General features: G+C 37.1%; 3 protein-coding genes across 6 annotated transcripts in view; all 3 read right to left on the reverse strand.

Moving 5' to 3' along the window:
• The window catches only part of LOC132143438 (lysosomal alpha-glucosidase-like), a 128539-nt gene that overhangs the window by 50732 nt on the left and 51639 nt on the right, over positions 1-26168 (reverse strand). The gene's annotated exons all lie outside the window — the stretch shown is intronic.
• Positions 13368-25373, reverse strand: LOC132143434 (UDP-glucuronosyltransferase 2C1-like). 4 transcript variants are annotated; one of them, XM_059553636.1, is made up of 3 exons: positions 25247-25373; positions 17093-17123; positions 13368-16363 (listed from the first exon to the last, which is right to left on the reverse strand). In XM_059553636.1, exons 2-3 carry the CDS (start codon positions 17115-17117, stop codon positions 14760-14762), a joined length of 1629 nt encoding a protein of 542 aa, XP_059409619.1. In that variant the 5' UTR covers positions 17118-17123; positions 25247-25373; the 3' UTR covers positions 13368-14759. The 4 variants fall into 4 exon arrangements, with proteins under 4 accessions (XP_059409619.1, XP_059409617.1, XP_059409618.1 ...); XM_059553634.1 differs by having other exon boundaries at positions 13368-16366; XM_059553635.1 differs by lacking the exon at positions 25247-25373 and adding an exon at positions 17286-17348 and having other exon boundaries at positions 13368-16366.
• On the reverse strand, positions 17653-25360 carry LOC132143436 (UDP-glucuronosyltransferase 2C1-like). Its single transcript, XM_059553638.1, has 2 exons — positions 25247-25360; positions 17653-20149 (listed from the first exon to the last, which is right to left on the reverse strand). Exon 2 carries the CDS (start codon positions 20142-20144, stop codon positions 18567-18569), a length of 1578 nt encoding a protein of 525 aa, XP_059409621.1. The 5' UTR covers positions 20145-20149; positions 25247-25360; the 3' UTR covers positions 17653-18566.

The following is a 26168-nucleotide window of genomic DNA, read 5'->3' on the forward strand; positions in this document are numbered from 1 at the left end:
ATAACTAAATGCTGTCAATCAGAATCCTGAATAAATACCTCCTATGAACAAGTTATTTTTAGTGAATCAAAAACATACAGTACAATGCTACCAGGGGAGTACAGATTCAGAATAACTCCTGTGATTCAGTTCTTTTTAGCAAATCAAACACCTGCAGCTACAACTGAATGCTTATGTTGTATTGTGAGAGTGAGATCAGTTAATGACTGGTTGTTCACTTGATGATGTGTAGCTATAGATGTAAAAAGAAATGTTTGAAGAAGCAAATTATCAAAATAACTGTTTGCTTAGTATTGTTGATTAATATCTAATTAAGTACAGTTTTTGGATTTATGCTCTCTAAAGAGCCTGTGAAAAGTCATTAATTTTTTTTTAGTTTTTATTGAAACATACAGTAATTATTTGGCAATGTGCACATACACACATAAAATTAGACGGTAGCCAGAATGCAGTAAAAATTTCTATAGCAAAATGGGAAAATCTTCTGTAATCTACTGTACTTTGCTCAAACGTTCATGACCTTCATCTGATAAATGAACACAGCTAAAGGTGTTTACAAGACCTTTAAACATTGTCAGTGTAGCGGATCTGACTCGAATCAGACAAATTAAAGAGTCGATCAGGACTTTGGTTGAAACATGAGCCAAATTCCTCAGAAAGGCAAAAGGAAGTCATAAATCTTTCCTAGTGCCACAAGTCCGAAACAAGTTAACCAACCAACCAACCAACTCTTTCACAGAACAGCTTTCAACATTAACACCACTAGAACAATTACTGACAATTTCAATTCGGAGAAGAGATTGTCAAATTTGGGGAAACAAATTGAGATGCAATGACATCACATGTAAACCAATGAGAGTACTACACAAGATCCTTAAACACTTCCCCCACCTAGCAGAACCAGACTGAAATTCCCAAGGGGGGCCTTTTAACCTCTGGTCTCCACAGAAATCTTTGTCAGATAATGGCACAGAAAACTGTCTTTTCTACATATATATGGACCAAAATGAACTCAAAATGACTTATAAATGAATATCAGTCCATCGCTTCACTCCATATTCATTTATATGTAACCCACACATTTGACTATCATGTTTAATCACTTATTGTGTATGTTTTTTTAATAACTATGGGATAGCTTAAGGATACATATTCATGTTTGGTGTGTACGTTTTTGAATCTGTTAGCTTGAAACAGTCCTGACCATCAGTTATTTGTCAAATGTATCATATTCTTGTTATAGGAATCATGTCCAAAATTAGACCCTGCAAGAGCGGGAAAATTCGGACCACATGCTTGATAAGATAACATATGATTTATGATACCCCCGAGCCAAGACAATATCTGATTGGTCAAGACAACATTTGAGGTGTGGCCAACAGGCCAGTTTAAATACTTAGGACACCATAAAATCTTGCTTTTAGTTTTAGCTTTGCTTTTGCTATCAGTCATGCCTGCTTTTAGTATGCTTTTAGTTTGCTTTTAGCTTTTAGCTTGTAGCTTTGCTTCCTAGCTGTTGCTTCTAGCCATGCTTTTAGTCATCACTGTTCTTTGAGCGCGGTCCCAGCATGCTTCGGCCTGCACGCCTGCTGCTACTTAGCCACGATGAGAAGAAACACCACCTAGTCTCGTCAAACTTTACTTCTTTTCTTTTCCATTTGAGAGTTTCATGCTCTGAGTTAAGTTTTGTAAAGCCGTTTGTGACCTCGAGTGCCCGTTCAACTTCAACCAACCCACAACTCTTCATCGTCAGCCAACGCCCAACCACGGGCTTCCCAAGACGTCACTTCAGCAACTACTGAACTTCCAGCCAATCAGCGACATCGGGAAACCCCTTTCAACGACAACAAGGGGGACTCCCTTTACACAGGAGACGCAAGTAACTTTACCTCCAGACTGTGACCTTTACTGGTGTATCTAATATAATTTTAACCTCATTGAGGAACTCAATGCGAGGGTTAATTAAGTGATTGATGGTTGTTCATGTCTATGCAATTTAACGTATTGCTGTAAACTTGGGATTCCACATTTCCATTCTCTTAAACTCATCTTTCCCTAACTTTCGATCTTACTGCAACTTGTGTGAATGTGTGAGTGCGTGCATTTATTTGTTAGATTAGTTTATATGTCTTAGATTAATCTAATAAAGCCTTATTCATATTGAAAAGAGAAGTATCTTGTGTTTTGTGCTTACAAGTTAATGTCTTAAACTGCCGATCTTGTTACTGTGCTAATTGATAGTGTTTTCACTATACTTTGGATATTAATATCCAGCGCAGATTTGATGTTAAACGGCTCGTTCAGTGAATCACAGGGCGTCTCAGTGATCAGCCGTGAAACAGTGATTCTGTTCAAATTCCCTTTAAAATCTTAAATGATTCCCTTTGAGCTAAATTGACCTGTTTCCCTTACATCAGGTCATCAAGTGTAATCAGAGTCAGATTATGCATACAAACACACTCACAATTTTCTACTATCACATATGTATTCACACAAATACTTATAATAATTGTCCAAATGCTTTCAAATATGCATGATTGTATAATGTTTCTATGCACTATTCAAATCCATAATTAGAATTACAATCTGCTTTCATCTGTTCTTGTCTTAGAATGTACATTTTGCATATTTGAACGTTTATAATATCACAGACACGCATGCAATCAGAGATTATGATTGCTAGGAGAATACTGAGAGTATGAGTGTGTGGAGAGAGAATGTTTCTGCTCAATATACACTGTAAACGGTTTACATTTTTTACAATTTGGATCTGAAGTGATAAATGCAATATCATAAATGTTTAAAAATGTCATAAAAATGTATCAAACAGCAGTATGCAACATTGTCACACAACCACATAATGTTACGTTATATGTTTAAAGGACTAGTTCACCCTATAAAAATGTATCTGCTGATATTATACTGTGAGTCTCCCTCAGCCATACATCCATGCTATAGTTGAGTTTGTCTTTTCAATCAGAGCAGATTTGGAAAGATTTAGCATTACATCACTCACTCACCAGTGGATGCTGTGCAGTAAATGGGTGCCGTCAGAATGAGAGTTCAAACAGCTGTTTTTTGACTCATTCTGATGGCACCCATTCACTGCAGGGTATCCATTGGTAAGTGAGTGATGTAATGCAAAATTTCTCCAAATCTGACCCAGTGATCTGACCTTGGATAACCTGAGGGTAAGATAATTTTGAGAAAATGTTTCATTTTTGGGTGATGTTTTCCTTTAATTCAGTGAGTGCAATACAGTTGTCACCTTGAAAATGAAGCGACTGCTTTGCATTTTTAATCCTTTTGTGTAATGACTCAGGATGGAAATGTTAAAATAGCAGCTAATATAATTTCTGGTTCATTCGCTAGAATTGTTGCATTTCCATTTCATTCCCACACTGCATTGTGGGATTCAGTACTCTGTACATACTGTATATTCAGGCATATGTAGTTAGTCATCTGGGTATTTCATGATAGTATACACTTCATAGGAAACATACTGCACACTGCAGAAATAGCATACCACCACACTTCTCGCACTATTACAAACATATCCTGAGGAAAGAGACGTGATAGTAGTGTTAAAACGAGTATAAGAGTAAGAAACACTCCTTAAATATGTGCAATGGGTAGTAAGAGGCAAGATAAGACAGAGATAGAACGAAAGCTGATGGGAATAAAGGAAGAGAAACCTTGACCTTGGTGGTCTTCTCTTCAGCTGGATCAGCAAGTCTGTGTGGTTTGTGAATGTAAATTGGATGCAGGAAGCTACCTGTCTGCCTGTGCATGCGTGCGTGCGTGGATGGCTCCCTAAATGAACTGTTTAGAAGTTGCTTAATGGCCAGATGGCATAAAGCAAATGAGTTGGAGTAAGAATTGAGTTTGCATATTTATGAAACTTTTGTGAATAATTAATGGACCTGAAGTTTATGGTGAGGTCAGTGAGATGTGTAATGCATACAATATGTGTGTGTTTGTTACATGCAGAAAGCGATCAACGTTCTTCAACACCCATGAGTTCATGAGCAAACGAAAGGATCAAGAGGCAGCTGATGTCTTATCTCATCTCCATGTTCAAGCGATTTCACGCTCTCTCGCTCTCCTACAGTGCACACATTTATTTAGCTAATAAACGTCACCATAAGCATGATTCAGATGGGATTCGACTTCTAAATGACGTTTGAGTTGCAAAAATTTTCATCGGATGTTTGTGATTTCACCAGTGTAATTTTATTAACATTGAGATACTATTAAAGCATTTATTGTTTTTATTTTTTTTCATTTCATTTCAATTTAAGTTAAAGTTTGAATCATTTTGTTGTCTGTTTTTGTATTTTTTTGTTTGTTTGTTGAATAAGTCTATATAGTTTTTACTAATTTTTATTTCAGTTTTGGTTATACAGTATATAAATAAATGAAAACGAGAAAAGTTTTCTTGCAAACTAGATGAAATAAAAGTGTTTTTTTTATGACTATAAATTATTATTATTAATTAGTTATTTTAGTTAACTATATTAACCCTAGATTTGACATCCTGATTCAAATCTCTTTAATTTTTAAAGTGGGAGTGTCTTTTTGGTTAAATATAAACAAAAAGCTATTTTTAGTTAAATAGAAACAATTAATTCATGATTTGAAACTCAATATATCTATTTAGACAGCCATTTAAGTACCAAACGACCCTGGCCCAGAATTTTCTCAAAGGTGGTGAGAGAAAAACACTTTTTTTTCAATAAGCATCAAACCTTTGTAAAAACTGTCGCTAATGTGTCTGTCCATTGTAATGTCCATTCATGTTTTGTTTGCCACAATAATGTGCTATTTTTTAATTATTTTATATAAATATTGATATATGTGATTAAATGTAACTAATCCATTGAATTAAGCTACATATTTTATAATAAATTAACTTTTTAATCACAATAAAGCCATAATGTTGAACCATTTTTCTCGAGAAACACACAATTTTTTGTCTATTTTTAATGCTTGACATTACATCCCATTTCATATGTTTACTGTGGTCAATGGCCCCTCACTGAATCGGTTTCAGTTTGTCTGAAAAGCATGACGAACGACTGAAGGACATTTCCAGCATCTGAGGGGGATGGGGAACAGCTGTAATTGCTTGCGTCAATGTACTTAAACATTTACCAAAATCCCTGCTACATTATGCTGTGTATCCATATTCTGACAGACTCTGTTGTTGAGAGTAATACTCTAGTCTACTCCAGCATGCACACATATGCAAAAACAGCTCTGGGACTGAACATAAACAAATGCACACTGTCCTTTGGGGGGCAGCATTTCACCCTGTGCAGCAGTTTTGTTTCTGAAAATAGATGCACATATGAGCAATGAGAAACTTTAATGTGTCCGGATTTTTTTGCCCAGTTTTCACACATCTCACATCCTCATTTTTTAGAATGACTAATGGGGTGAAATTGCTGCCCCTCAAGGAAAGAGAGTGAGAGTGAGAGAGAAAAGGAAGTTTGTCCTATTTAAGTGGACAGAGCACGCTTTGAAGGACATTGAGATACCCACACACGCACACACGCACACACACACACACACACACACAGAAGGAGCTGCTACCCTCAGGCTGTCATGGTAACCTGGATAAATGATGAAAAGGTTTCTGTTATCTTGCTTTATTGTGCTCTAGATTTCTTTAGTATTTTGGTCATATTACCATTAAATTAGAATGTTAAATATTGCATATAAGAAGATGTGCTTTAAAATTACTTACAACGCATTTATGTAAAAAAGAAAAAAAATCAGATCATTAATTGAGCTTATTTGACATCATGTGACACTAAAATATATATGTATACTACAATAAATATCATGGTAACACAGTTCATGTCTTAACAATTTTGCCCCCAAAAAGGAAAATTATTATAGGAAATATAACAAATATATATAATGTCCGAAAGCTTTGATAGCTAATATATATTTATTAAGAGTCTTTTAAGTCGTTGAAACTATAATTTTTTTTTTTTTTTTTTTTTAGAGAGATTTAAGATTATTAAGATAAAAAATGTATATTCTTTGAAGAAAACTTAGTGTATATGAGTCTAAATTGAATTAGGCAAAAACACGATCACTAGGTTTGTCATAGGATCCCTTTATGTGACAGGGAGCATAATAAAAATGTGTGAACATCACCATCATGACATCTAAACATATATATACTGCACCTGCTGAGACTGCTGATGTTCAGACATTGTCGTTTCCTTTCTGATGTTTGCCAGAAATATCCTGCATGTTGTCTAGGTGAAAGATAATGGGGATGATGCCAAACAGTCCTAAAAAAATAAATAGAAAACAACAACACACAGAAAATATGCTTCACATACAACTACTGTATTAGACTGGTGTCCTATAAAACCCTAGTTAAACTATAAGCATGTAAAAAAAAAAAGAAGAAATGCTTTTTATATCTGCTTGGATAAAAGCTTTCAATTACACTTATATTTTTAGCATCTTGGTAGCATATTAAAGTACCAAAGCAGCAGAAAGTTCTGCTGTTTGTTTTGTAAAGCGTGAAGTCAGGAAAATTTCAAACATGTGTACAGATTATGTGTGTTCCAGATTTTCTATGTAAATGTGTGAGTGTGTAGTATATTTCGCAGCAGAAATGCATGTAGTTGCAGCCCAGTGGTTAGTGTGATGAGTAAGGGAGTCTGTAAAACTTTCCTTCTCCTTGTTTCATTTCTGTTTCAGTTGTTTTTTTTTGTATTTAACCAAATCTTACTATGTGTTTCCAGATCCCTACTATTACTACCACTCGCAAACCACACATTACACAATGTAGACAGCCCAATCTTAACAATCTGCACACTTTGCCTATATCTGCTAATACACTACTTTCTTTTTCTATTGGTCTCTGGAATTGCCAGTCTGCTGTAAACAAAGCCGATTTCATTACTTCTATTATTAGTCATTCAAAGCTTAATCTCATGGCCCTAACAGAGACCTGGATCAAACCAGAGGACACTGCTACACCTGCAGCACTCTCCGATAATTTCTCATTTTCCCACTCCCCCCGTTTGACTGGAAGAGGTGGAGGTACTGGTCTGCTCATCTCTAATGATTGGAAATGTAATCCTTTACCATCTTTGGGTATCAACAGCTCCTTTGAATCTCAATCAGTTACTGTTACCTACCCTTTTAAAATACATTTTGTAGTTGTCTATCGACCCCCAGGACCACTGGGTAACTTTTTGGATGAATTAGATGTGTTGCTCTCAACCTTTTCTGAGGATGGTACTCCCCTAGTTATGCTTGGAGATTTCAACATCCATCTAGATAAACCTCTGTTTGCTGATTTCCACACTCTGTTGGCCTCTTTTGATCTCAACCGAGTGTCAACTACTGCTACTCACAAATCAGGCAACCAACTGGACTTTATTTATACACGACACTGCTCTACTGATCATGTTCTGGTTACTCCACTGCACACGTCGGATCACTTCCTCCTCACTCTTAACCTCAACATGGTCCCTGACACATCACTTACCCCTCCACATGTCATCTTTCGACGTAACCTATGCACACTTTCACCCTCCCTGCTATCTGCAATGGTTTCATCTTCACTTCCTTCCCCTAAACTGTTTGCATCTTTGGATGCCAACAGTGCTACTGATACTTTCTGCTCCACTCTTACATCTTGTTTAGACACTGTTTGCCCCTTATCTTCCAGGCCAGCCCGTAACACCCCTTCTGCCACTTGGTTATCTGATGTTCTACGCGAACACCGTTCTAAGCTTAGAGCTGCTGAAAGGGTGTGGCGCAACTCCAAAAATACTACTGACCTTAATGTGTATCAGTCACTCCTATCTTCTTTCTCGGCTAATGTCTCCACTGCTAAAATGACATACTACCATAACAAAATTAACAATTCGTCTAACTCTCGCATGCTTTTCAAAACATTTTCCTCACTTCTTTGTCCTCCTCCTCCCCCTCCTGCATCATCTCTAATAGCTGGCGACTTTGCAACGTTTTTCATTAATAAAATTAAACACATTAGTGCACAATTTCCACACCACAATCAGTCAAGCTCATATCACCAGCAAACTTACACTCATTTACATCCTTCTCTTTACTCTCTGAGACAGAAGTCTCAAAACTCATCCTTTCTAATCACCCTACTACTTGCCCGCTTGATCCTATTCCATCTCATCTCCTTCAAGCCATTTCTCCTGCAGTTGCACCTGCACTCACTCACATCATCAACACATCCCTCCACACTGGTGTTTTTCCCTCATCATTTAGACAGGCACGTATAACTCCACTACTTAAGAAACCCAACCTCAACCCATCTCTTTTAGAGAACTACACACCAGTTTCCATTCTTCCTTTCATTGCAAAAACACTTGAACGAGCTGTGTTCAACCAAGTCTCTACATTTCTCACACACAACAACCTCCTTGACAGCAACCAATCTGGCTTTAGAAGTGGACATTCAACTGAGATGGCCTTGCTCTCAGTTGTTGAAGCTCTAAGACTGGCAAGAGCAGAATCCAAATCTTCAGTACTTATCCTGCTTGATCTGTCCGCTGCTTTTGACACGGTTAACCACCAGATCCTCCTATCAACCCTACTGGCAAAAGGCATCTCAGGAACCACACTTCAATGGTTTGAGTCTTACCTATCAAATAGGTCCTTCAAAGTATCTTGGAGAGGTGAGGTGTCCAAGTCACAACATGTAAATACTGGAGTGCCTCAGGGCTCAGTTCTTGGACCACTTCTCTTCTCTGTCTACATGGCATCATTAGGTTCTGTCAATCAGAAACATGGCTTTTCATACCACTGCTATGCTGATGACACTCAACTCTACCTCTCATTTCATCCTGATGATCCCACGGTAGCTATTCGCATCTCAGCTTGTCTAACAGACATTTCTTCCTGGATGATGGAGCATCACCTTCAACTCAACCTTGCCAAGACAGAACTGCTTATGATTCCAGCAAACCCATCATTTCATCACAATTTCACCATCAAGTTAGGCACATCAACCATAACTCCTTCAAAAACAGCTAGAAGCCTTGGAGTTATGATTGATGATCAGCTGACTTTCTCAGACCACATTGCTAAAACTGTCCGATCCTGCAGATTTGCTTTATTCAACATCAAGAAGATCAAGCCCTTTCTTTTGGAACATGCTGCACAACTCCTTGTTCAAGCTCTTGTTCTGTCCAGGCTGGACTATTGCAATGCCCTCTTGGCAGGTCTTCCAGCCAATTCTATCAAACCTTTACAATTAATTCAGAAGGCGGCAGCAAGATTAATTTTTAATGAGCCAAAAAGAATACACGTCACACCTCTGTTTATCAATTTGCACTGGCTTCCAATAGCTGCTCGCATAAAATTCAAGGCATTGATGTTTGTCTACAAAACTACCACTGGCTCTACACCCATTTACCTAAATTTGTTACTTCAGACTTATGTGCCCTTTAGAAGCTTGCGTTCTGCAAGTGAACGTCGCTTGATTGTGCCATACCAAAGAAGCACAAAGTCACTTTTACGGACTTTTAAATTAAATGTTCCCTCCTGGTGGAATGACCTCCCCAACTCAATCCGGGCAGCTGAGTCCTTAGCCATCTTCAAGAATCGGCTTAAAACACATCTTTATTTGACCCTCTAACTTTAACACTCACTATTCTAATTCTATTCTTAAAAAAATCTAGCTACCTTTCTAATCTTTTTGTATTCTATTTTCTTTTCATTTATTATGCAATTATATGTGTGTGTGTGTGTGTGTATGTGTAAGATCTCTAACACTAGCTTGCTCTATTCTTTTTTTTTCTATCTGTTTTTCTTTTTATTTATTATATTATTTAAAATCCCATGCTACGTGTACTGTGTTAACCTAACTGAGACTTGTTATAGCACTTATATATCATTGCTCTTTTAGTTGTTTTTGATTGCTTCCACTGTCCTCATCTGTAAGTCGCTTTGGATAAAAGCGTCTGCTAAATGAATAAATGTGAATGTAAATGTAAAAATACCAATAAACCTGCCTATACAGTAAGAGACAAGGCGTAATATATCTAGCTCACTGCATGAACACTGTACTCTTTGGTGTTTCAATACTTTGTGGAGGAGAGAACCAATGATGTAGTGACTGTTTAAGTTTTATTTGAATTCCCTACAACATTTATTTATATAAATAAACAGTTGTTGTCCAAGTTGTCAATGCATTTCATGTATTTTAAAGCAGCATTTATTTGACCAACATTCTGCAATCATCAGCCACCTGACTATCAGACAGCACAGTTAATGTTTATATGGTTGCTATCTAATGAAACTGTTGCCTGTTAAATAATAATATATTATAAACTTTATTCTTTCAGAAAACTTACATTTGAGGTTTTAAGTTAATTTGCTCAGCAGAGCAGTCGGGAGTCCTCGAGCAATGCACAGTAGTAGTCTTTGCTCCTGAATTAATCAACATTTTAAAGAAATCTGTTGAATGAATAATGACTCACTCATTCAAAGTGGTTCAGGGTAGAAGGGATACAGTTACGGCCATAAGTAAGATGAATAAATAGCAATGAATGAAATTTGTTGCTATCACATTGTGTTGTATTAATGTCTACACCCCAACCCTAAATCTACCCTTACAATAATGCAAATATAGTACTTGTTGTTCAGTGTGACAAAAATGATGCAATACTGATGTGCGCATGCCCAGTAAACCCTGGTGGCCATAGCTGTATCCCTTCTCAGCCCAACCATTAAAAGTCTTTTTAATTCTTTCTTAAAACATTTGGCATTTTGAACGAATTGCTTGAATGTTGATTCAACAGTTCACTCATAAAAGCGGTCACTGTTACCATCTACTGGCATATCAATAACCTGCTCATCCTCAATCCCTTAGCCTCATTTTCAGGGGATTATATTTTGGGTTTATTTAGGTTATATTATCTTCTATTTTTCAATGTTTTGTTCCTAGTTTTCAAAGATGAGGACAAGTCACGCATTCCATTCTGGCATCTGCCTTATTCTGTCTACCTATAATATATAGGCAAATTATAATCTCAAAAATTTATCTATAGACTTTTCTTTTAGGCAGTGGTTTTCAACTCCTGGGGACCCACATACAGTATATATCCTTTATCCTTAATATGCCCTTAATTACAGTATATACTTGATTTAAATCATCAGCAGAGAGCTGCATGAACTAAACTATCCTTTAAGGCAGACATACAAAATGTGCAATGCTGTTGGTCCCGAGGACTGGAAATAAGAACCACTGCTTTAGGTGATCAAAGATTACATCCTGATCTAGGCTGCTAACTTTGCGAAGTCAAAGATGTAAATCATAAACAGGAGACATCTACTTCCATTGTGCTCTTGAGCGATACATAATATCAGTAAACAGGCTGCCCCAGTGGAACTGTGTCATTCAGAATAAAACGTGTCTGCTGAATGTCAAGTAATATGTTTATTGTTTTCCCTTGATTTCTGAAAAAATTCCTTTTGGTAAGAAAAGGTGTGACATATTGTAAAAAGAAATGCACATTATACTGCTAACTGGGAAAGTAATAAAACTATACTATTTCCCCAAGTATTCTTCTTTTTAGTTACAACAAAGTATATTTGGAGATAAGCTGAGATAGATAGAAAGATGTTTACATAACACAGGATAAGGTAAAATATTTATTTTAAACCAAATTTTACTGTATTTTCATACAAAGTAGGAAAGTTATGCAAGAAATGCAAATCACAAAAGTGCATATTCATCCTCATTATTTTAGTTTGTTTTTTGTTTTTCTCATGCATATTCTGCAGCAGAAATATCGGATTACTGCATATATAGTCAAGATTATGAGTGACACAGCAGAGAGCAGGAACAGCATGACATCAACAGAGTGATAAGAGTACCAGGGCATTTTGTAAGACTCTGTGCGCAAGTGAGCAGCACCTTTGTGCCTCATAACAAACTCAATCCAGAAGATGGCGTTGTCCAGAGGTTTCACTGGAACATCCTTGTGAAGCCTTGAGAGCCTCTGCATGTTCTCCCGATAAGAGGGATCATAAAGCACCTCTTTGACAGTTTTAAGGAAGGAGTCCTTATCCACTGTGGCAAAGTCTACAGTCTTGGCTACACCTCGTACTCTCATTTTTGCAAGATTATCAGGTTGGTCAAAAATCAGCCCCAATCCAATGATTGGGACCCCGTGGTAAATTGCTTCTTGAATCCCATTGGTTCCTCCATGTGCCACAAAGGCTCTGGTCTTAGGATGACCCAGAAGATCATTCTGAGGCATCCAGTCCATCATTAAGGTGTTGTTTCCTAGAGCAGATGGTCTCTTTCCTTTGTACCTCCAGATGATCTTCTGTGGAAGTTCTGCAAAAGCTTCAGCAATCGCCTCAGCCACATCATCAGGAAGCTGACCAACGAGAGTGCCCAGAGACATGATGATGACACCATGATCACCAGAGCTCTGCACAAAGTCCTCCAGATCTTGGGGAAGAGGTTTTGATGGCTTGCATTGAAAACCTCCCATGTAGACAATGTTTGGCATAGTGGGACGTGGGAATTCAAAAATAAAATCAACTCTATGAAGCCACAGATCAGCACTCTGAGTTAAAGAAAAGTAGGATGTTCCTTGGCCGATGAACTGTTCGCAAAGTGCATTACTAATTGGAGTAAACAAGAGAGCAACAAGTGTTTCAGTTATAGTATACATCACTACATTCTTCACTCTTTCCAAGAAACTCATGTGGTCTGATAATTCCAGCATTGGCAAAGGTACATATGAAAGAGGAGAAGGAGCTATAAAAAAATGAGCCTCACTGAACAATGTCCAACGGACATTGTAGACAATGGGCAGTTTGAGATAGTGACCCAGTAAGATCCCTCCAAACATGGCCGGATCTGTCAGAATCAAATCATACTTGGCGGCTTTTAAGGACTGCATTAGTTGCTGGTCTTCTATCATGTTGACTATCATCTCACTTTCTATTTCAATCATCTTTATAGAACTTTGCCACATCTCTATCTCCAGCTTCAGACGAGCCCAGGTGGAACCTTCCCTTATAATTCCTAAAAGTCTCGATACAAACAACTCTAGGAATTCTTCACCAAATCCTCCTTCAGACCTCAGAGTGATTGATGTGTAGTGAGGTGAGAATTCTTTGATGTACCAGCTGTCTGCCATCCGAATGACTGTAACATTGTGACCTTTGGCGTGAAGTGCCTCCACCAAGATGTTCATGTTGACCCAGTGACTGCCATCCACTGGAAAGACAAGAACCTTCCCACTTTGAACAACTGGGACAGTTGTCAGTAGAAGAGTTAGCACAAATGGCCCAAGCACCTGAAAAACCTCTCCGTTCATAGTTCCTGTTGCAAAGCAAGAGAACAAGCACATTTTAAAATGATATCCATATGTAAATCATCTTGCAGCACCACCCCTTTAAGCAGTAAAGCGCAGCAAAATTTTAGCTGTATAACAAAAACAAAAATGAGTGAACTCAGTAATTCAGTAAGAGTAAGGAAGTGGATGTTGCATTCAGTAAATTTATTAAAATATAATGAGAATAACTGTAGAAAAGTCAAATCAGTCATATGAATTTGTCACATTACAACAAAAAATTACAGCCACAAAACCCCAACCATTTAGATATAGGAGAATTTCAACATCATTTAGCCCAGTTCAAGAAGGTCAAAATAATAAAAAATCACACAGTACATCAATTACAGAGACATTTTTACAGCAGCCGTGTCTGTTTTTAAGACAGCTAAACCCACAATAGATCGAGCCATGCCAGATAATACTTTCCTTCACTTTGATAGACTGGGTTGTAAAATTTCCCATCATGTTCTTTTTTTAACCCTTAGGTAACTACAGTAACACTTGGAATTTGTAATGTGATACGGATATAATAAGGACTCCTATGACAAGAGCTCTTTTAGTTCTATCAAGTGCTGGATTATGAGTACTTGGCCTTTCTTTTTATTCTGCTCTCACAAAGTGAAAGGGACAACAGGCACTGTGCTCTTCTGGCCACCCAGTTTGATGAACAATATACCATGAATTAAACCACTGCACTATAATAGGAATCTATACATTACCGTTCAAACATTTGGGGTTAGTAAGATTTTTTTAAAGAAATTTATATTTTTATTCAGCAAGGATCCATTAAATTAATCAAAAGTGTCAGTAATGACGTATAATATTACGAAAGATTTAGATTTTAAATAAATGTACTTTTTTATATTCATCAAGGAATCACTGTTTTCAACACTGATAATAATAAGAAATGTTTCCTAGCAACAATCAGCATATTAGAATGATTTCTGAAGGATCATGTGACACTGAAGCCTGGAGAAATGAGTGCTGAAAATCCCTATTGTGAATAGTATTTTACAGCTATATGAGGATTACTGTACATTCAGATGTTTTTTTTGCAAAAATAATTGATGACTGGATGATCGAGTGCTGAGAAGAACACTAAGACATTAGATATACAGTATATGTATGAAAATATGTATACATGACACTGCAGCTATATGATACAATAAATGGCATGTTTATACAATATTTGTTCATATACAGTATATAAAGTAAATAGAATCTAATAGGGTTTGAATAAATCAACATTTATCAATCACTGTATGAAAATAATTTTAAATAAGAGATTGACCTGTTCACTTACTTAAACCAGAACTAAATATAGTTGAACACAAACAATAAAGCTGTAGAGACAGTACAACACAAATATTGTCGATTTAACAACTGAACTCATTTGCTTTTGTTTTTTGTTTTTCTCATGCATTTTCTGCAGCAGAAATATCTGATTACTGCATATATAGTCAAGATTATGAGTGACACAGCAGAAAGCAGGAGCAGTATGACATCAACAGAGTGATAAGAGTACCAGGGCATTTTGTAAGACTCCGTGCGCAAGTGAGCAGCACCTTTGTGCCTCATAACAAACTCAATCCAGAAGATGGCGTTGTCCAGAGGTTTCACTGGAACATCTTTGTGAAGCCTTGAGAGCCTCTGCATGTTCTCCCGATAAGAGGGATCATAAAGCACCTCTTTCACAGTTTTAAGGAAGGAGTGCTTATCCACTGTGGCAAAGTCTACAGTCTTGGCTACACCCTTTACTCTCATTTTTGCAAGATTATCAGGCTGGTCAAAAATCAGCCCAAATCCAATGATTGGGACCCCGTGGTAAATGGCTTCTTGAATCCCATTGGTTCCTCCATGTGCCACAAAGGCTCTGGTCTTAGGATGACCCAGAAGATCATTCTGAGGCATCCAGTCCATCATTAAGGTGTTGTTTCCTAGAGCAGATGGTCTCTTTCCTTTGTACCTCCAGATGATCTTCTGTGGAAGTTCTGCAAAAGCTTCAGCAATCGCCTCAGCCACATCATCAGGAAGCTGACCAACGAGAGTGCCCAGAGACATGATGATGACACCATGATCACCAGAGCTCTGCACAAAGTCCTCCAGATCTTGGGGAAGAGGTTTTGAAGGCTTGCATTGAAAACCTCCCATGTAGACAATGTTTGGCATAGTGGGACGTGGGAATTCAAAAATAAAATCAACTCTGTGGAGCCACAGATCAGCACTCTGAACTAGCGTAAGGAAGGACACCCCAGGGCCAATAAAACGTTCGCAAAGTGCATTATATGTTGGAGCAATCATAAAAGCGACTTGTGTTTCAGTTATGATGTACATTACAACATTCTTCACTCTTTCCAAAAAACTCATGCGATCTGTTAACTCCAGCATTGGCAAAGGAACATAAGAAAGTGGAGAAGGAGCTATTACAGAATGAGCCTCATTGCACACTGTCCAACGGACATTGTAGACAATGGGTAGTTTGAAATAATGACCCAATAAAATGCCTCCAAAATCAACTGGATCTGTAAGAACCAAATCATATTTAGTGTCTTTTATAGACTGCATTAGCTGTTGGTCTTCAAACATGTTGACTATCATCTCACTTTTTATTTTAAACATCTTTCCAACATTTACCCACATCTCTATCTCCAGTTTTAGACGAGCCCAGGTGGAACCTTCTCTCAGGATTTTCATAAGTCTGAATGCAAACATCTCAAAAAATTCTTCTTCGAATCCTCCAGGAGAATTCAGAGTTACTGATGTGTAGTGAGGTGAGAATTCTTTGATGTACCAGCTGTCTGCCATCCGAATGACTGTTATATTGTGACCTTTGGCGTGAAGTGCCTCCACCAAGATGTTCATGTTGACCCAGTGACTGCCATCCACTGGAAAGACAAGAACCTTCCCGCTTTGAACAATTGTGACAGTCGTCAGCAGCAGAACTGTTAATCTGATTTGGCCACACGACTGAAAAATCTGTCTGTTCATTGCACCTGCTGTAAACCAACAGAGTAAGAATAACCTACTGATAGAACCATTTGAGTATGTAAAGTTGTAATATTATTGAAGTATATATCATTTGAACATTGCATCTGTCTGTGATGTCTTTGAACAGATTGTAAACTGAAATGCTAGTGAGTGTTGGGGCAAGGCAGCAGAACTAAGAGGAGCCAAAGCAAAGAAGCAACATTACACATCTTTTGCCCAGAATTGCAGTTTGGATGCATTAATACTAGTTGCTGAAAGTCAGAGCCATTCTGCAGATATTGGCCAGTCAGAGTTGACAGATTTTGCTGAAAATCGCATAGCATATGATTGGCCCCGACTCAAAATTTTTAGTTTCAAACTGTGATTCCATTCAGTAGTATATAAAACGCGTTTACTATTTTGATCCAATTTTACAACATGCCATTTTAATTTGTCATGCAATGTCTTAAAAATGAGCAACATGTTCCTGCATGAGGTTGTTGTGAACAAACGTTTTGAAGGTATGGCAGTGTGTGTTTCGTGGTCATTTATAATATGTCACCCATTTTTCATAACCATTTACAAAGTTGGCAATTTTATGATAACTAATGATCTACTGTTCAAATTTAATGTATTGTATTTTTGCCTTAACGTTACTGTCTTTTAGAATCAGTGGGAAAAAGCCAAGTTGATTAATTTCTTTTTTTTTAACAAGACACAGTACTTAATTGTAGTGACCAAGAGCATATACTCACCTGGTTTGTGTTTCCTAGATGGCATTCAAATCTGCGAAAAAGGAAAAACACCCAAAATATTGATTTTTCTCATTTGTGAGGCAACAAACACATCTAGTAGTAATATTAAGTGATATTGCTCCTTGTGATCTCTGTGATATTCATATAAAAAAAAAAACTAAATATATATATATATAGCATGCAAAATCACTACCAGGTCAGGCTTGAATGTAGTGTAAGTCACAAAATTACAAGCATTTACTCTCCGTTGGTCTTGTTGTGCATGCTGATATGCTTATTTAAACGTTTTTAATGGGGCAAAGGGCATTTACCTGCAAAGCCCTAGTTAATGAGCTACCAGTTAGAATTTGATTGTGTAATTTTACCTGGATGCTGACAAGTTAAGTGCACTGCAGCTACTTATATGGCTGGTACTTCATATCAAAACTATATAAGTATTAGACTACATATAACTAAGCATTTTACAGGAAAGACCAGAATGTCTTTTGCACAAACACATTCCAGGTTGGAAATATAATGAAAAACAACAGCACTTACTTTAACAAAATATGTAATTTTATTTTCAATACATAAAAAAATCATGTGAAATGCCTGATAGATCTTTAAATCAAACTGATTCTCTAAATGTAATTGAGTTCCATATACTGTACATGTTTTATATGCTACATAAAAACATTTGAAATAAAAATGATTATCAAAATAAACAATATGGTGAAATATTTAATTAAATCATTTATACATTCTTACAAAATAGCTACTGCTGAATTAATGTGTATTTTAAGGTAATACTGTCATACAAACAACAAACCTTAATCTATTAAAGCTTAATGAGGTTTGAGTACAACATAACACAGTAAGTTGCAAGCTGTATGTGTGTAAGTCTTTAAAAAGAACCAGTTACAAGAAGTGGTTTGTTTGGGATTTGGTTAGAATACCCCGGTTGCAATGCATTGATTTACAAAAAAGAATCCTGACATAATTCATTGGGGAATCATTTGAACTATGCTTGTGCCATTGTATGTATTTTGCTGAACTGTATTTTGTTTGTGTTTTTTTAAAGACCTTTGCTCACCAAATAAATGAAAGGCTAAGGCATTAAAACATCAGCAGTTATTATTAGTTACAGTATTTCTGTTTCAATTCAGATTGGTCCAACACACCTTTGGGTCATGTACGGAATGGTGAAATAATAGCATAAAAGAAAAAAGGAAAACCTCAAAGAGAACAAAATCTAATCAGTTAATATAAATAAAAACCATGAAAGAGCTGACAAAATTCATTAATGAAATACACAATACGGTTCTCAAACAATAACACAAACTTAAATGTGCACAAACCAATAAATCAACATCTATAGATCATAGACCATATGAAATGAACATCATAATGATTCAAAGCTGTGGTCATTAATATACAGGAAATGCCTGACATAGAGTAGCTCATTACTTAAATAATAATACAAAACTCATTCAAGTTAGTTTTTTGTTTTTCTCATGCATATTCTGCAGCAGAAATATCTGATTACTGCATATATAGTCAAGATTATGAGTGACACAGCAGAAAGCAGGAGCAGTATGACATCAACAGAGTGATAAGAGTACCAGGGCATTTTGTAAGACTCTGTGCGCAAGTGAGCAGCACCTTTGTGCCTCATAACAAACTCAATCCAGAAGATGGCGTTGTCCAGAGGTTTCAATGGAACGTCTTTGTGAAGCCTTGAGAGCCTCTGCATGTTCTCCCGATAAGAGGGATCATAAAGCACCTCTTTGACAGTTTTAAGAAAGGAGTCCTTATCCACTGTGGCAAAATCTATAGTCTTGGCTACACCTCGTACTCTCATTTTTACAAGATTATCAGGTTGGTCAAAAATCAGCCCAAATCCAATGATCGGGACCCCGTGGTAAATGGCTTCTTGAATCCCATTGGTTCCTCCATGTGCCACAAAGGCTCTGGTCTTAGGATGACCCAGAAGATCATTCTGAGGCATCCAGTCCATCATTAAGGTGTTGTTTCCTAGAGCAGATGGTCTCTTTCCTTTGTACCTCCAGATGATCTTCTGTGGAAGTTCTGCAAAAGCTTCAGCAATCGCCTCAGCCACATCATCAGGAAGCTGACCAACGAGAGTGCCCAGAGACATGATGATGACACCATGATCACCAGAGCTCTGCACAAAGTCCTCCAGATCTTGGGGAAGAGGTTTTGATGGCTTGCATTGAAAACCTCCCATGTAGACAATGTTCGGCATAGTGGGACGTGGGAATTCAAAAATAAAATCAACTCTATGTAGCCACAGATCAGCACTCTGAATTAACATAAGGAAGGACACTCCAGGGCCAATGAACTGTTCACAAAGTGCATTATAATTTGGAGCAAACAGTAAAGCACCCATAGCTTCAGCTACAATGTACATGACTACATTTAACACTCTTTGAAAAAAACTCATGCGGTCTGATAACTCCACCATCGGAAAAGGAATATAAGAAAGTGGAGAAGGAGCTATCACAAAATGCGCTTCACTATACATCGTCCAACGGATATTGTAGACAATGGGCAGCTTCAGGAAGTTGCCCAAAAGAACACCTCCAAACAAGAATGGATCTGTAAGAAGCAAATCATACTTGGCATCCCTAAAAGACTGTATTAGCTGCTGGTCTTCCATCATGCTCTTTATCATCTCACATTCTACTTTGGTCAACTCATAAGTACCTAGCCACGTCTCTATCTCCAGCTTCAGATGAGCCCAGGTGGAACCTTCCCTCAGAATTTTCATAAGTCTGAATGCAAATGTCTCAAAGAATTCTTCGTCGAATCCTCCAGGAGAATTTATAGTGATTGATGTGTAGTGAGGTGAGAATTCTTTGATGTACCAGCTGTCTGCCATCCGAATGACTGTAACATTGTGACCTTTGGTGTGAAGTGCCTCCACCAAGATGTTCATGTTGACCCAGTGACTGCCATCCACTGGAAAGACAAGAACCTTCCCACTTTGAACAACTGGGACAGTTGTCAGTACAAGAGCTATAAAGATTTGGCCACATGGCTGTCTGTTCATGACACCTGTGGTAAAGCAAGGGAACAAGAGTGAACCAGTGAAAGACCTCAAAATCATCTTAATTATTAAACACATATTTGTAAGATTTACCACATATATTTTATGTATATATTTTACCTTCTACTATTGTTTTGTCAGGGCATTCAATGTAAAGACCATCCAAGAACTTTTCAATGTTGCTTTTGAAATGCATTTTATCGACAAAGTGATCTGAAAATGAAATGCTAATTTGGGGCAGGAAAGCTGCACTAATTGGAAGATCCATGAGAGTTCATGTCATCTAAATAATCAATGAATAAAAGACTATGTTGATTTAAAGATGAAAATGTGTGCACAAAATTAAAATATACTGCATATTTTTGGAGAAAGAGCTTAAAGGGTTAGTTCACCCAATAATCAAAATTATGTAATTAATAACTCACCCTCATGTCATTCCAAACCAGTGAGACTTCGGAACACAGTTTAAGATATTTTAGATTTAGTCCGAGAGCTCTCAGTCCCTCCATTGAAACTGTGTGTACGGTCTACTGTCCATGTCCAGAAAGGTAAGAAAAACATCATCAAAGTAGTCCATGTGACATCATGACAAAGGGTCAGTTAGAATTTTTTGAAGCATTGAAAATACATTTTGGTCCAAAAATAGCAAAAACTACGACTTTATTCAGCATTGTCTTCTCTTCCGTGTCTGTTGTGAGAGAGTTCAAAACAAAGCAGTTTGTGATGTCTGGTTCACGAACGAATCATTCGATGTAACCGGATCTTTTTGAACCTGTTCACCAAATCGAACTGAATCGTTTTAAACGGTTCGCGTCACCAATGCGCATTAATCCATAAATGACTTAAGCTGTTAACTTTTTTAATGTGGCTGACACTCCCTCTGAGTTCAAACAAACCAATATCCCGGAGTAATTCATTTACTCAAACAGTACACTGACTGAACTGCTGTGAAGAGAGAACTGATGATGAACACCGAGCCGAGCCAGATAAAGAACAACAGACTGACTCGTTCTCGAGTCAAGAACCGTTTCTTTCGGACGCGTCCAATTCGAGAACCGAGGAGCTGATGATACTGCGCATGTGTGATTCAGCGTGAAGCAGAATGACACACAGAGTGTCTGAACCGAACTGATTCTTTTGGTGATTGATTCTGAACTGATTCTGTGCTAATTTTATGAGCCCAGGTAAACCGAAGGCTTGAATCAAGGGCAATCATCGCCAATGACGCCACTACGTCGAGCGCAAAAGAACCGGTGAACAGTTTTCTTCAACCGGTTTATTGAATCAAATGTCCGGAAGAACTACTGGTGATCCGAAAACCGATGCAACCGGTTCTTGACTCGAGTCAATGTTTCGTTCATTATCTAGCTTGGCTCGGTGTTCATCTTCAGTTCTCTTCACAGCAGTTCAGTCAGTGTACTGTTTGAGTAAATGAATTACTCCAGGATATTGGTTTGTTTGAACTCAGAGGGAGTGTCAGCCACATTAAAAAAGTTAAAAGCTTAAGTCATTTGTGGATTAATGCGCATTGGAGACGTGAACCGTTTAAAACGATTCAGTTCGAATTGGTGAACAGGTTCAAAAAGATCCGGTTACATCGAATGATTCGTTCGCGAACCAGACATCACAAACTGCTTTGTTTTGAACTCTCTCACAACAGACATGGAAGAGAAGACAATGCTGAATAAAGTCGTAGTTTTTGCTATTTTAAGACCAAAATGTATTTTCGATGCTTCAAAAAATTCTAACTGACCCTCTGATGTCACATGGACTACTTTGATGATGTTTTTCTTACCTTTCTGGACATGGACAGTATACCGTACACACAGTTTCAATGGAGGGACTGAGAGCTCTCGGACTAAATCTAAAATATCTCAAACTGTTTTCCGAAGATAAACGGAGGTCTCACTGGTTTGGAACGACATGAGGGTGAGTTATTAATTACATAATTTTCATTATTGGGTGAACTAACCCTTTAAATTCAGACTTTTTATATTTGACAGTCAAATAAGTCTGGTCAACATTAAGGTCTATTGCTCCTACAGTATCTATATGCTGATTATATTCATACCAAGAAACATGTTCTTACCCATGAAAATGTAGACAGCAAAATCACTACCAGGTCAGCCTTTGTTAAGTGTAAGTACAGCTTACTCTCCTTCAGACTCAATGTGCATGACAAGACACAAATACTATAGTATGTAATGTAAGTAAAGGGTCAGTCAGCCTTTAATAGGGAAAAGAGCATTTCCAAGTTGAGGTGTAGTTAATGAACTACTATTTAACGTTACAACTGTGGTACAGAATCAGAACTGCCACAATTCCATCAAATTAAACTATTTTTTACCTAATAATGCCATGCTTTTGGCAGATGCTTTTATCCAAAGTGACTTTGGGCATTACTTTCAAGGCATAATTTGATCAGTTCATTCATTCGCAGGGAATAGACCCCATGGCTTTGATGTTGCTAGCACCATGCTCTACTGTAGCTCTACTTTACTGTACTGCATCCTAAACACAGATATACACAATAAATTCATAATAAAGCAGAATACAAAATTTAAATTTTGATACTTTCGCACAGTGATATGAAAGTATTACCAAGCTATAGTAGTCAACTTTATTTCATATGAGTTTATTGAATTAGCTGCAATAAATTCAATAAATGCATCAATTTATTCATTTTTTATGTTGAATGTAATGTAAAGGATTGGTACATTTAAGCCTGGAATATCATCCATAAAAAACAAGTAGCCTAGTAGAACCACATAGATTTCAGTTATACAACAATTATTCACTGGGAATCAATTAGATTATCATGAGTGCTTTTACATGGGAACCATTTTTTCTGTAAACCAGCCCAGTTTCATTATATAAACTCTGTAATGCATTGAATAGCTTGAAAACATGCTAAATCATGGTCAAGTTGTAATGTAAGTCACAGTTTACCCTTGCCCATAACATCACTATGCATGTATATGTGTGTTGTGTGTAAGTGAAAGTTCATGATCTCAAAGGAGCAAAGGGTATTTACCTCCAGAGCTGGATTTATATTTCAACTTTACTCATGCCTAGGTGGTGGTGAAAGGGGGGTGTAAGTACAATTTTTGTACCATCAATAGCAGACATTTGTACTTTTCCGTTTCTAAAGTTACAACTGCCACTGCAACCAACCATTTCCACACCTTTTTTTTTTTTACTATACAAATACATAATTATGTTATGAAACAGAGCTTAGACATTTTAGTGACACTAAGGAAAATCTGAGAGACTGATTTATTTATGTATTTTTTAATTTTACAAAATATAGTAGGCTAAATGTATTTATTTATTTTATGACCCGGACCTTAATTTTGGACGCTGTTTTGGTTTCTTTATTCTAATTTATAACAATTGCTATTTGGTGTTAGTGTTCTATTAACAGTGCAACTTTACTTTATGTAACTTTATGTGGTGGTCATTAGTTACTTTTATACATTCCTCCCGTCAATGCCGGCCGTCCAATAGGCGATACAGACGGTCGCTTGGGCCCCACTTTGGTTTGAGGGCCCCTCGAATGATGTCATGCATTTTTAGTTGAGTTTTTTTTTTCAATTATCCACATGTAGTATGAGTGGTCATGTGTCAATTAAAACGCTTTAGTATTGCACAGTCCCCATCAAACACGATACAATTCACAATGACGGTGAGCAAAATACAAAACATATTTTATTAAAAGAATATCTCTGAATAATTAATACATGACAAATAGCTGAAAACGATAATAATAATAAAAAACTGTCTAAATAAAAGCGGAAAAAAGATTAGAAACATACACGGCAGCACCACACTCTATTTAGCATAACACCTCCCACAATAGGCTATTGGGTGAACTAGAATGTCGTAACGTATTTCTAGTACAGATTCCACAATATTCCACTTAGCCACATATCTCTGTAAATTCCTTTCGATATATACTCGAGAAAGTGTCTTAAATAAGTCTAAAGTTATATAACGTCATAAATCTGGTTGCTATTTTTGATCGACATATTTCTAATTTATGCAATGCACATTGATGCTATTTTAATTTGAAATTAAATGGCATCCAAACGATATCTTTTCTGAACCGAAAAAAGAAAGAAGAGAAAAGCAGATGGAGAAAAGCAGGCTCAAAGTAAAGGTATGTTTCGCTAAACATAATACATTATTCATTAGTGTAGTATTAATACTTTATTTAATAAATGTGATTATGCCCATGATCACAGACATACTTGTGTGATATGTGAGAGAAAATTAGGCGACATTCAGCATGTTTCATTAAATAATCAATTAATTATCCATCCCACTAATTCATGCTAAAAAAAGGTCTCCTCCTCTTTCCAAATTAAATCTGATTAAATATTTTTACACATGTATTTCATGTTGAGTTTGTTACAGGTAATAAAAATGTATAAACTTAAATATTGAAATTGTATTTTATGTGCTCTCTTCTCACTGTTTTTACACCAGTGGGCTCAATTTTTTTTTATCTCGCCTAGGGCCCCACAACCCTTCAGGCCGGCACTGCCTCCCGTGGATGAACCGGATACATGACGGACATGACGTTCGTTCAATAAAGTTGTAAAGTAGTTTAGTGGAGAGGTCGCGTTCGTTCAGTAGATCAAATCTTACCATGCCCTGTTGTCCAATTCGCATACTATCCCCCTGAATAGTTTTTTTTAGATTAGTAATATTTAGCGTGGATAGTAGGCTATGCGAATGGGGACGAATGCATTAATTCATGATATGAGACAGGAAAGCATTCATGACGAGACCACGGCGAACGAACGATACGAGTCTGTGCTTAAAAGAGACACGAGAATAATTCGTTCAGTTCAAAGACTCATTCAAAAACATCTATGCGTTCGCTGTTCGCGAACTTAACACCAAGGCACCCTAATTTAAAGTAGCGAAGTTAAAACCCTTGCACGACCCCATGCAAAGCAAACACATTGTTTCAGATTTCTAACACTGACCAGTTGCATAAGGCTATAACACAATTTCCCTATGTAAAGACGTTATAGGTAAAACACTTTCTTATTCTTATTTCTAACACTTCTTTATTCAATTATACATACGGAACTCACCAATGCGCGAATGCAAGGATTTCACAAGAAAACTTCCACTACGTCCAAACAACTCCGTCCAGGCAGCTTTTTACTTACTATATTAAGTAAAACATTCGTTCAGCTACACTATTTATAACGTTTCCCTCTGATATCAAATTACAATCGCGTTATGGTTTTTGTTCTTCAGCCATGCAGTAACCTGATATTTTCTCTTTTTACTGAAGTCTGAATGATATGACTGATTTACAGGATATGGTTCTGGTTACATAAAAGGTTATGGGAGGGCCACATGAAAGGACTAGTGCAGTGAGTCCAGTGACTATTTGTCTGTAGACCTTAAATTCATGCAAGTTTCCCCTGCATACACTTACATGCATGTAAGTGTTGTGAATTAAACTTTACATGAATAACATCTCTGATCTGAAGAACAAACATAGTAAGTTTGAACAGCTGCATTAGTCAGCTCAGTGTTGACTGATGCAGGTTCATAAAGTGAATGAGATTTCATGGGAAAGTTTGACTCATCTATTAATCATAAAGAGACACAAATCCTGTAATCCACTGGATGTCAGGGCACTCCAGTTTACACCCTGCATCTCTGAACATTTTGTGTAATATGTTGTAATGTTTGAGCTTGTACTTCAACATCATTTAGCAAATATCTTTTGCACCGAGTATGAGCTTTGACATGACTACCATACTTTTTCGCTGAAGCAGTTTATTTGTTTTTGCCATGCTTGTCATTATTTTTAGACTTTGCCCCTTGACAGTTGAAATTATGTTGTGGTTTAGGTGACAGATGTTCTGGAAATTTGGACACTTACTATTCTGCCCATTTGGAGCTCATTCAATTTGCTGGTTGCTGCTTTGAAAACTCAGACCTCTGTTATCTGATGCAAAATACTACTTGGTTATTTAAATGCGAATTCTTTTGTCATAT

The sequence above is a fragment of the Carassius carassius genome, chromosome 7, assembly GCF_963082965.1.
Source record: "Carassius carassius chromosome 7, fCarCar2.1, whole genome shotgun sequence".
NCBI lineage: Eukaryota > Metazoa > Chordata > Actinopteri > Cypriniformes > Cyprinidae > Carassius > Carassius carassius.

Coding starts and splice junctions, on each gene's coding strand:
- LOC132143434 (XM_059553634.1), bottom strand. CDS start 17,117: ATGCCATCTAGGAAACACAAACCAG. Junction 16,367..17,092: donor ATCTAGGAAACACAAACCAG/GTGAGTATATGC, acceptor GTTGGTTTACAG/CAGGTGCAATGAACAGACAG.
- LOC132143436 (XM_059553638.1), bottom strand. CDS start 20,144: ATGAACAGACAGCCATGTGGCCAAATCTTTATAGCTCTTGTACTGACA.